The sequence below is a fragment of the Rana temporaria genome, chromosome 13 (genome assembly GCF_905171775.1).
Source record: "Rana temporaria chromosome 13, aRanTem1.1, whole genome shotgun sequence".
Taxonomy (NCBI): domain Eukaryota; kingdom Metazoa; phylum Chordata; class Amphibia; order Anura; family Ranidae; genus Rana; species Rana temporaria.
The window spans coordinates 50629899-50642710 of NC_053501.1; the positions used below are offsets into that span (position 1 = coordinate 50629899).

General features: G+C 41.9%; 1 protein-coding gene across 1 annotated transcript in view; it reads left to right on the forward strand.

Moving 5' to 3' along the window:
* STARD9 (StAR related lipid transfer domain containing 9) overlaps positions 1 to 12812 on the forward strand; it is a 194258-nt gene that overhangs the window by 39081 nt on the left and 142365 nt on the right. The window contains exon 3 of the mRNA XM_040332736.1: positions 9027 to 9143. Within this exon, the coding sequence (XP_040188670.1) occupies positions 9027 to 9143 (117 nt within the window). The remainder of the gene's footprint in view (positions 1 to 9026; positions 9144 to 12812) is intronic.

A 12812-nucleotide genomic window follows, 5' to 3' on the forward strand; every position in this document is an offset into this window, starting at 1 on the left:
AAAAAGTACTCTGGTCTTTGGGCAGCAATATGGTCCGGGGGGTAAGTGGTTAATAGTGACTCTTTGATACAGTGTTTAATAATACCCAAGAAATACAAAAATTAGATATATTGCAGTTTACAAGTATTCAATGTGGTGACTGCATTCATTTTTTTTTTTTTTTCATTTTTGCAAGCTTTTTTTTCCCCATAATTTTTCATTTGGTGATCCTACCAATAGTATGCTTCCTGTTCTAGGGTGACAATATGCGCACACCCTACCTATTCAGGGTTACAGTAACGAGACTGAATCCACGTAACCCTACCCCTCTCCAATTGCCCATTAAATAGAGAGGTCTGGTTCTGTATTCCTCACAACTCAGTGTGGAACTTTGATGTCTTAATCAGCATTAACTAGTTTTAATCCTTACACTGTACTAGAATTAGTAATTGGATAGGAAGGTATATTATATTTACTTGTTTTAAGCTTTTTTTATTTATTTTTTAAACTTCAGTTGGTTTCTGGCCTAGGTTAAAATTATGTCATGCATCCCTTTTTTTCTAGAGGAGGGGTTTCTCAGCTAAGGACACCCCTTGCCTGATCTAAGGGCAGAAAGATTCCAGGAAGTAAATGTTACATGAATCATCTGCCCTTATTCATGATGGCCATGGCCAGAGATGCTAGGAGGGTGTTTTTCAAAGTGATTTCTTATCAAAATAAAGCATGGTGACCTGGATGGATGGGGGGGTTTCCTATGAATATTAAAAATGAATTAAATAGTGTTTAGGTTTGCGGTGCTCAGTGTTCTATCGCTCGGTTTTCAGTGTTGGAACCGACGGGGACCTAGGTAGGCATAAAACTTAAAAAACCCAAAGCACATACTTCTCTTTTAACACCTAAAATCAACAATATTTTTAACCCCTTCAATACCAGGCACTTTCGCCCCTTCCTGCCCAGGACAATTTTTAGCTTTCAGTGCTGTCACACTTTGACAATTGCGCGGTCATACAACACTGTACCCAAACTAATATATATATATATATATATATATATATATATATATATATATATATATATATATATATATATATATATATATATATATATATAAATTAGTGCTGTCAGTTAAACGCGTTATTAACGGCGTTAACACAAACCCATGTTAACGCCGTCAATTTTTTTATTGCGCGATTAACGAGGCGGCGTTCGGGGGTTATACCGGGATGATGCCTGCAGCCGCAGGCATCATCCCGGTACCGTTGTTTAGAGCGGGCGATCGGCTATCCAAACATAACAACCGATGCGGCTAAAAGCCGCTCGGTTGTTATGCCGGAGGAGCGGGAGGGGACATCCCCCCTCCCGCCGCCTTTCGCCACTCTGACCGGGCCTCCCGTCCCACCGGGAGACCCGATCCTCCATCCGGCGCCTTCTGTGTCCAGGCGGAGAGTGACACTAAGCCGTAAACGGCTTTGATTCAGTCTCCGCATTGAAACCACGGAAGCGGCGTCATGACGTCACTTCCGGGTTTCTCGGCTGCCAATGGCGCCGGATTTAAAAAAGTACACAGTATTCAGAATCGCCGTTTTCGGCGATCTGAATACTTTGAAGTGCAAAGGAGGGCTCGGAGGTCTTTTAGACCCCCGATCCCTCCATAAAGAGTACCTGTCACCACCTATTGCTGTCACAAGGGATGTTTACATTCCTTGTGACAGCAATAAAAGTGATCAAAATGTAAAAAAACACAATTTAATATTATAAAAAAAAAAAAAAAAAATAAGAAAACAAAAAAAAAAAATGTTTTAAAGGGTGAACCTCCTTAATCGCGCGATTAATCGTGAGTTAACTATGACATTAATGCGATTAATCGCGATTAGAAATTTTAATCGCTTGACAGCACTAATATATATATTTTATAGTTTTCTTCCCACAAATAGAGTTTTCTTTTGGTGGTATTTAATAAACAATGGGGTTTTTATTTTTTGCTAAACAAACTAAAAAAGACCAACATTTTTGGAAGAAAATAAAAGTTTTTCTTTGTTTCTGTTATAAAATTATTTTCTCCTTCACTGGCGGGCACTTATGAGGCTGCACTAAAGGGCACTGATAAGGCACTAATATGTATAATTGATGGGCACTCATAGGCGGCACTAATATGTAGCACTGATGGGCACTGATATGCAGCACTGATGGGCACGAATAGGTGGAACTGATAAGCACTGGTAGGTGGCACTGATAGATGGCACTGGATAAGCAGCACTGATGAGCTACTGACAGGCATTACTGATTACTAATTGGCATCTTGAGGGCACTGACAGACATTACTGATTGGCAGGCAGGCGTTTTTGATGGGGCACAGATTGGCAGCTTATGGGCACATCTGATGGCGGCGGTGCTGATAATCAATGTGCTGATTATCAGCGCAGACCCCTCTCTGACAGGGAGAGACGCCGATTGCTTCCCGTGTCAGCGCAAACTGAGGAAAGCCGCTCCGTCAGAGGCTCCATACCATGATCGGAGATGTGGTGTGTCAGACTGACACACAGCACCACTGATCGCCGTGCTGCGCTCCGGCATGTTATCCTGAGGTATATATTTGCCAGCACAGTAAGGATCAGCACATAGTGGGGTCCAAACGGGTAGTTCATTGCATGATCACAACACAAGAAAAGTGCAACGTTTCAGAGTCACGCAGGAACCCTTCGTCAGGCAAGTATCCAGCTGGTTGTTGCTATATCACCCTATTTCTGAGAGCTTATACCAGGAATGTGTGCGATGGGAATATGAAACATGGCATGTTATCCTGATCACATCATATGATGTCCAGAATACATATCGGCCTAAAGTGAGGAATTTTTTTTTTTTTTCAAAATTGTCACTGTTTTGTTTATAGCGCAAAAAAATAAAAAACGCAGAGGTGATCAAATACCACCAAAAGAAAGCTCTATTGTGGGGAACACAGGACACAATTGTCAGTTATGGCAGCGACGCAGTGCCAAATTGTAAAAAGTGCTCTGGTTAGGAAGGGGGTAAAATCTTCCAATGCTTACGTGGTTAAAGTTAACTAAAGGCAAAACTTTTTTAGATTTAAATAGTGGAAAGGAATTCGACCCCCTGTCAGTTTCAATTGTTGTCAGTGCCCCCATTAGGTAGATTCCCCCCTCTATTACCATTGTACCATTATCACTGAAAGTGAAAGTAAAAGAAAATCCCACATTTTGGGTTGACCCCAGAACAGGAATAGTGGGAAAATCTTCCAATGAGGACACTAGTTCTGGTGACAACCAGGGAATCCCTCACTGTAGAGGGATTTTCTCACATTCTGTTTTGGCTATGGGACAGGAAGTGACAGGAAATCTGCCCAATGGGACACAGATGGCAAAAATAAACCTTACAGAAGTTATAACCCTCCCTTAATCTATCCTATCCTCCTTTTTATAAATTCTACTTTAATGATAATAAAAACAACAAATTGACACTATGAAGCTGGAGCCCGTTTTTCTGTATGCTGGAATGTGTAACCTTCAGTATATTTGATCTTCTATTGTTCTGTCAGTTATGGGGTCAGTGGCCTCTCTAGCTGGCATGTAGAATTTCTGGCTTCTGAGTTTCCTTGCCTTGAAATATGATCAGACGACTTTCTAGACTGAAGTTTGTCTGTTCCAGCGTCTTACTGTTTTATATACGGTGCGGTGCTTTTGTATGTTTGATACCTGAAATCATCAGCTATTCTTTGCATGTGCTGCATATTTAGTTTGCAGGAAGATGTTCAGCATATGGATTTGTCTTTTTATTGTGTTATTTTTTTTTTTTTTTTGAGTATGGTAAAAACAGCACTGAGGTGCATTAAAGCTGAACTCCAGGCAAAGGGCTAAATACCTGCTCCCCACCCAGTAGTAGCCGGGGGCCGGAGAGTAAGACTTGACAGGCTGTGAGGCGGGCGGCGGCGGGCAGAGAGTCGCTGATTGCCGCCATTGCTAGTATAAAAAAAAAATATGTCCCCAGATTTCATTTTAGAAATCTGGTCACCTTATGCTAGCAGGACTATTGGAGTGGTCCTGCTAGCACACCGCTCCACACTGGAGAAACAGCAGCCGCTGTTTAGGGTCGGTTTGCAGGCGCCACAATAGCGCCTGCAAACCGCCTCCGTGTGAAAGGGGCCTTACTATTTGTTCAGAAGACCTTTGTCAACTTAGCAGAAAGTGAGGGGAAATTCTAAATGTTATGTCTGTTACAGTTGTAGAGGAGATAAACTTCCAGTGAATACCTAATTTATGAGAGCTGTAAAAGTAGGGATTTCAACTTGTACTGAGGAGGAGATGTACCCACTTTTTATTCTTGGGACAAGAAGTTAAAGGGGTTGTAAAGGTTAATTTTTTTATTTTCTAAATAGGTTCCTTTAAGCTAGTGCATTGTTGGTATACTTACCTTTTCCTTCGATTTCCCTTCTAAATGTTTTTTTTCTTTGCCTGAATTTCTCACTTTCTGTTCCTCCTCAGTAATCTGTTCAGTAAGCTGTTCTAGCTGACTAAACACCAGCCAGAACGGCTCGGATGATGGTGACAAGTTTACTGAGGAGGAACAGGAAGTGAGAAATTCAGGCAAAGAAAAAAAACATTTAGAAGGGAATGTGAAGGAAAAGGTAAGTGAACCAACAATGCACTAGCTTAAAGCAACCAATTTAGAAAATAAAAAACGAACCTTTACAACCCCTTTAAGAAAAATCTCTCTGATGGGGGTGCAGACAGAAACTATGCCAGCAAACATTTTAACCCTTTCTCCATCAATCCAAAACTAGAAAAAAATCTTTAAATGTCCCTACTCAGGTGTCCGTTTATGAAGCAGTGAAATCTATTCACTGCTTCTTTCTCCGGCATTCACGGTGAAGATTTTTCTCCTCTGTGTGCCAGTTTATGAAGCGGAGAAGATCGCTTCACCCTTGGAGGAGTGAAGTGATCTTCCAACGCTTCAAACAGTGGAGAACGGACCAGAAATTCACAGAAATACGGAGATGTCAGTTTATTGAGCAGTGATAAATTATCACCGCTCAGTTAACTGAAAGACACGTGGTTAATGTAATTAACCCCTTCCCGACCGCCGCATGTACATATACGTCGGCAGAATGGCACGTACAGGCACATTGGCGTACGTGTACGTCCCTGCCTAGACGTGGGTGGGGGATCCGATCGGGACCCCCCCCGCGACTTGCGGCGGTCGGGTCCCCTCGGGGAGCGATCCGGGACGACGGCGCGGCTATTTGTTTATAGCCGCTCCGTCGCGATCGCTCCCCGGAGCTGAAGAACGGGGAGAGCCATATGTAAACACGGTTTCCCCGTGCTTCACTATGGCGCTGCATCGATCGAGTGATCCCCTTTATAGGGGAGACTCGATCGATGACGTCATTCCTACAGCCACACCCCCCTACAGTTGTAAACACACACTAAGGGAACACTAACTCCTACAGCGCCCCCTGTGGTTAACTCCCAAACTGCAACTGTCATTTTCACAATAAAGAATGCAATTTAAATGCATTTTTTGCTGTGAAAATGACAATGGTCCCAAAAATGTGTCAAAATTGTCCGAAGTGTCCGCCATAATGTCGCAGTCACGAAAAAAATCGCTGATCGCCGCCATTAGTAGTAAAAAAAAATTTTTTTTTATAAAAATGCAATAAAACTATCCCCTATTTTGTAAACGCTATAAATTTTGCGCAAACCAATCGATAAACGCTTATTGCGATTTTTTTTTTTTACCAAAAGTAGGTAGAAGAATACGTATCGGCCTAAACTGAGGGGGAAAAAAAATTTATATATGTTTTTGGGGGATATTTATTATAGCAAAAAGTAAAAAATATTGCATTTTTTTCAAAATTGTCGCTCTATTTTTTTTTATAGCGCAAAAAATAAAAACCGCAGAGGTGATCAAATACCACCAAAAGAAAGCTCTATTTGTGGGGAAAAAAGGACGCCAATTTTGTTTGGGAGCCACGTCGCTCGACCGCGCAATTGTCTGTTAAAGCGACGCAGTCCCGAACTGTAAAAACACCTTGGGTCTTTAGGCAGCATTATGGTCCAGTCCTTAAGTGGTTAAAATAACGAGTCCCCCTGCATAATATATATATGTATACACACACACACATTGTATATACATGTATATGCACACAAATTATATATATGTACATGTAGACATTATATATATTTATGTGTGTGTGTATATATATATATATATATATATATATATATATATATATATATATATATATATGTGTGTATAAAAATTACAGGGGGACATGGTTACAGTGTTGGGGGGTCTGAATGAGGTAGAAGGAAGTTAAAAATCTTCCTCCTTCCTCCTCAGAACCCCCGGGATTCTCTCTTCACTCCCCGCTTCACCAGCTCTGAGATGGTGAATCGGAGAGTGTGAATTCTGACACAGATCACCAGTGAAGAGCTCAGATCGCAGCTTCATAAACTGGCCTTTTCTGTGTCAGTCTATGAGACTTCTCTGTGTGAAGAGATAATCGGCCGGAGAACAAATTCAAACACTTCTCCCCCCGATAAACTTTCATAAACTGTTTATGGGCTGTGATCACTGGTGATCCCTGGGATCACCACTCTTCACTGCTTCATAAACGGACACCTCAATAGGATTTTTTTTTTCTTCTTTTTTTTTTTTTTTTTTACAGACTTCTAGAATAAAACGGCCTTTAAGTTTTTTAACCTCCAATGCAGAATGACAGCTGCAGTCTGGATTGTATGAACAACACCTTCACGTTCCTTTTGCAGTAACATTTGAAAACGAGCCTCTCCAATGGAAGTAGAAAAATATGTCATGGCCATTTGGGAACACAAGTGTTCTCTGGTTACACCAGATCATTGTATTGCTATGCTGAAGTTGCAGGCTTTAGCTGTTCATTTGTGTGAGGTTTCATAAGGTTAGTAAAGAGACGAAATGATAGCAACAGCTGTAGCAGGGGAAGGCCGTGTAGCTGAAAAAGTCTGCTGTAATCATATTGAAATAATAAAGAGAACAAAGCAGCTGTGTAATGGAAACATCTGTATAAGATTTAATATCTTGAGCAACTGTAACTCAGCAAGTGCTGGACAGAATTCAGGTGTAGAATCCAGTTTTCCAAAAGCAAGGTCGTTCACTTGGCTTAGATTGTTCAGCCTATAGACTATTGTTCCTCCAAAGGTCATTCACTTGGCTTAAGCTTAGTACACACGGGCCGAATGTTGGGTGGCTTCGAAAAGTTCAATAGAAACCGGCTGACATTCGGCCCATATGTACTGCAGCCCGCCGGCTTCTCTGTCAGAGGGATATGACCGAAAAAGGTCTGCCAATCGGCTCCCTATCATTGCCCTCAGCCAATGGCTGAGAGCGCTGACCGGAGTGTGCTGGAGCTCTGCCTCCCTATCAGAACACAGTAAAACAGCGAGGGAGATGGCTATACTAACATCGAATTGTTAGTACAAAGGCTCCGACCTGAGCTGTCTGTTTTTTTTGTTTTGTTTTTTCCATTCAGCTCACTGGGTTGAACGGAAAAAAAACATTAGGCTCTATTCACATTCACAGCGTGGGGTCTGGTGCATCCCTGTTCCCTGATTCAGGTGCAACTTGGGTCCCACATCGGACCAGGATATGCACAGGACGTCCTGTCATTTAAAGCCTCTAGCGCCCGCACACCCGCACACCCGTCGCGTCACTGGGAACACAGTGCGCGTGCCCGGTGGCTGCGATGGCTGCCGGGCACCCGCGATTGCCCAGTAACTGTGCAGGGACGTGGAGCTCTGTGTGTAAACGTCCTGTCAGGGAGAGAGGAGACCGATCTGTGTCTCTTGTACATAGGGACACAGATCGGTCACCTCCCCCAGTCACCCCCCTCCCCCCACAGTTAGAACACACCCAGGATACACATTTAACCCCTTCCCTGCCCCCTAGTGGTTAGCCCCTTCCCTGCCAGTCACATTTATACAGTAATCAGTGCATATTTATAGCACTGATCGCAGTATAAATGTGAATGGTCCCAAAAATGTGTCAAAAGTGTCCGATGTGTCCGTTATAATGTCGCAGTCCCGAAAAAACCCGCAGATCGCCGCCATTCCTAGTAAAAAAATAAATACAAAAAAAATCATTATGTCCCCTATTTTGTAGGCAATATAACTTTTGCGCAAACCAGGTTATTGCGATTTTTTTTTTTTTTTTTTTTTTACCAAAAATATGTAGAACAATACGTATCGGCCTAAAGTGAGAAAAAAATATATATTTTTAAAAAATGGGATATTTATAATAGCAAAAAGTAAAAAATATTGTGTTTTTTTTTTTTTTTTTTCAAAATTGACGCTCTTTTTTTGTTTATAGCCCAAAAAATAAAAACCGCACAGGCAATCAAATACCACCAAAAGAAAGCTCTATTTGTGGGGAAAAAAAGGGCGTCAATTTTGTTTGGGAGCCACGTCGCATGACCGCGCAATTGTCAGTTAAAGCGATGAAGTGCCGGAAGCTAAAATCTTGTCTGGGCAGGAAGGGGGTGTATGTGCACAGTAGGCAAGTGGTTAAAGAAAGACTATTCATTGGCAAACATCTCCTCTCCAGGTAAAGCTGACCATACAGTACACGGAGCAAATTTCCAACAGTTCCTGGTGAACCAACTGACATTCTCTCCATGGGTGGCCCTGTTGGTTGCCTCCCACCAAACATTTCTCAGTTGAAGTATTAAAGGAGCCCGGCAGAAAGCGTTGGTTAAATCCAGATCCAGGCATTGTTCATGTATTTTGACAACTGGCAGCACCATCCTTCTACATCTATATGTACAGTATATGGCCATTTTGCATAGCATACCCATGGGTATTTGTGCAGGTTATCCGCACATTGCCATAGACTTACATTAGATCAGGCAGTTTTGGTGCATTTTCTGGGCAAGTGATGCCATCCATATGATATTCCTGTAAATTTGATGTTCCAAACAGCACTTGCTGGTAAAAAAAATGTATATGTAAAAATATATTTTATTTGGCTGTGCCTCACTGTGTGTGTGTTGCTTTTCTCAGTTGGATTATAGAGCAGATGGCTGCGGGGACCCCAGAGAGCGGTTCATGGAGTTTGGCTTTGATTACTGCTATTGCTCTGTAGATCCCGATGATCCAAAATATGCATCTCAGGAAGTGGTATGTCCCTTATTTATATTATTTGCCTAGATGTGACGACTAAATAATAACAGATTTATTGAATGCAGCCACTGAAAAAATACTGTACATTTTTTTTTTTTGTCTGCGATGGATCGTTTTACTGTGTCCAAATAAGATGTCTTTGTTTTTCTATACTAAATTGTGAGTCTTTTTAGATAAGACATTTTATTTTATTTTCAACATGAGCACTTAAAGTGATACTAAACAAATAAGTGTTAATTGCCATAATTCATTCACATAAATCATAAAATATATATATAAAATCTCATTACACTGTAGTTTTTTTTTTCCAATCTTCTAAGTACCTTATTTCTTCAACACTGTTGTGTGGTCACATGATCTACCCTTGTTCCTTGCGATCTGTAGAAAAAGATCCCTGGGAAGGGTTTCTATTACTGCTGTGTGTCTGTGTCTGCATAGCTCTGATTGGTGCTGTGACAGTCACATGACTATAAAGAAAAAACTCCACACAAAATGAACACTTTAGTGGCTTTGTGAGTATGCACGCTCTGTTAAATAGCATGTAATGAGAGTGTTTCATAGTCCGGGTTTAATGATACTTTGAAGTATAACTAATTGTTTTAGTTTTGTATAGAGTAGAGTGGAGAGGAATCGGAACACCTGTCAGGTTTTTATTGCTGTAAAAGATGAGGAACCAGCCTAGCACATTACCTTTGCAATAATTGTTTAAAAGAATATACTGTAGGTCAGGGGTGCCCAACCTTTTGAAGGCCGAGGGCCACTTAAGCGTCCTAGTAACCAGTCGCGGACGACAATGAGCAGAGTGGGCAGATGACAAGTTTGTGTCCAGTCTGCATATGCAAAGCAGACACAGACACAGCCAAATCTATGCTACTACTTGGGCCCTCCAATCCAATCAGATTGAAGGGGGCAGATCCACTTCTGTTTTTTTTTTTTTTTTAAGCAGATCGGATTAGAGGTAGGCAGGTAAACGGACAAAAGTCTGTTTACATCTGCCGTGCCATAGAGGTGAATGGAGGGTCCGATTTGGTCTGTGGTCTATTGTACCAGCCAGGCCACGCCCCCTCATGTTTTCCTCCGCCTCTTGGAGCGTAATCATGATTGATCGACGTGGTTCGAGATTTCAAGTTGGCTGTTTTGACAGATCACAGGCTCTACTCCTTTAGAGCCCATTCACACAGGGGGGACTCGACAGGGGCAACAGCTGCCTGACAAGTCGCGTCCCGTTCTATTCAATAGAACCATTCTAATAGGAGCGACGCAAGTCGCTCCGACTTAGAAAAAGGTTCTTGTACAACTTTGGGGGCGACTCAGGGTGACTTGCATTCACTTTTATACAGAAGTTATTTTGCAAATTGTCTCTGAAGTTGTCTTCAGGTCGCCTTGCCGTGTCGCCCCCAAAGTCGTGCCGCCCCTGTGTGAATGGGCTCTTAGTAAATCAACCCTATTATATTATATTGTGATTATCACTTTTACGGCTTGCATAGGTAGTGATCCAGCACTGATGGTTCTAATTGGTTTTCAGCGTGTATTTAGTTACCTAAATGTATGCTGCTCATGTATGCGTTCGCTTCTGAGCGCATGCTCGTCAAGACTGGGCACTTTAAAAAAAAATTATTCTTATTTATCTTACTTTATTTTATTTATTTTAACACTGTTTTAAAAACAAAATACAATTTGTGTCACGTTTATTCCTTTTACAAGGGATGTAAACATCCCTTGTAATAGAAAAAAGCCTGCATGACAGGTCCTCTTAAATATGAGATCTTGGGTCAAAAAGACCTCAGATCTCATATTTGGACTAAAATGCAAAACATAAAAAAAAAATGTCATTTTAAACAAATAATAAAAAAATAATGTCTCTAAGAGCTATGGGTGGAATGACGTTTTGCAGTCGTTCCGCCCTTCTGTGATATGGAGACGGGTCACTTCGTCTCCAAACACAGCAAGGGACAGGACCCAATCGACTCCACCGCTTCCGACTGCTCCAGTAAGAGGCGGAAGGGCATCGGAGAGTGGTGGGAGGTGCCCTCCGATAAAAGTGATAAAAAGTGATCTTGCGGCGTATCTTGCGCTTTTATCTTGTAGCGGACCGCCTGCTGAAGAAGAGGATACTGAGGTTATGGTAGCTAGCTGCTACCATAACAACGGTATTTCTCTTCAAACAGCCGACGCATAATGACGGTGGGCGGTCCATAAGTAGTTAAAGTGTTTGCTACCCCAACATTTTATATTCCTTATATGTGCCTGCTGTACCATGTACTTGTACGAGAAAGTATCCTGTTCTCTTTATATTGCTTCCTTTGTGTGAGATCCCCGGTGTTCCTGCCAGTCCCTCTGATTTCCTACTAAAAGTTGCCACACTAAGCAGGAGAGCACACCATAGTCAGTTCTCTAGCTGGGCTGGAAAATTACACTGCTCTCCTCCAATGATCACACATGTGCTGATACGCCTCCCCCTGTACAACCTGTTGTTTCTCCTCCCCCAGCTCTTATGTAGATGAGAACAGAGGGAATGTGATCTCTTATAAAAAAAGAGGGGGGGGGAAAAGCCATTTATATTTTTTTTTTTTATATCTACAGACATGTTTTGCCTTTCATTTCTATCTTAAACTGAATGTTTTGTTTTACAAAGTGATCATTTGCAATCACTTTAACTTAGCAAAAATCTTTTTTCCCCTATAGACTGTGAAACTGCAGATATTTCGCTGCTAGTAAAACTTTTATATAAGTCTGTTTTGCTCCATTCTTTTTTTCATAATGCTAACCTCTAAATAGGTTTCCTGTTTTAGCCCCTGAGCTGGAAATGAGTTATTTACAGTGCACCGTTCGTGCCAGAACTTTGTTTTTCTGTCAAGCTCATTGTTTACGTTTTGGATAAAATCGCTCCTCTCCCTGTTTGTTGAATTGCAGAGCAGATTACGGAGGGTGATTTGGCTGATAATGCGTTGTACAAGAACAAGGCAAGCTGAGGCTTGTCTATGACCTTCTACCTTGTGGCTCAGCTGAGCTGTCCCATTGAAGCCCGGGCTGATACTGGATTGTTCTGTGTTTGATTTGGTACATGAGAAGAGAACAGTAGAGACCTACAATCATTGTTTAAACAAGGATAACAAGTGGACACATCGTGAACAATAAGCTTTGAAAGCTTAGGTTACAACTTGGTGTAAACATTCCCCATCTGAAAACTTCAAGCGTTTAGCTTTGTTTTGGCTCATCTCTAGTATAGATATATGAAGTAAAACATGGCTTGTGTTTCCAGAATGTGTGTATCTGTGTTCTGAACATTTACCCTTGGCACTGTCCTTCTCTTGGGGGGGACAGTTGTAGCCAAGTGTTTTCTACACGAGCAGGGGCGGACTCAACATTGAGGCACTCGGGCACTGCCGAGGGCCCCATGCCACGAAGGGGCCCCATCAGGGTTGCCAGGCTCAGTAAAAACAGTGACACTATGTAAAAATGTGTGTTTTTTTTTTACATCTGTCCCTGATATGTCCGAAACCGACATGCTTTTGATGTGAAAATCCAGAGATTTTAGCTGCCCCACCTCTGCACTGCCTCCTGGCGTGGTTACCATCTGTAAGCCCAGGGGCCCCATAATCTTCTATTGCCCGGGGGCCCCATGAGTTGTCAGTCCGCCCCTGAACACAAGGGAAATGTAATGTA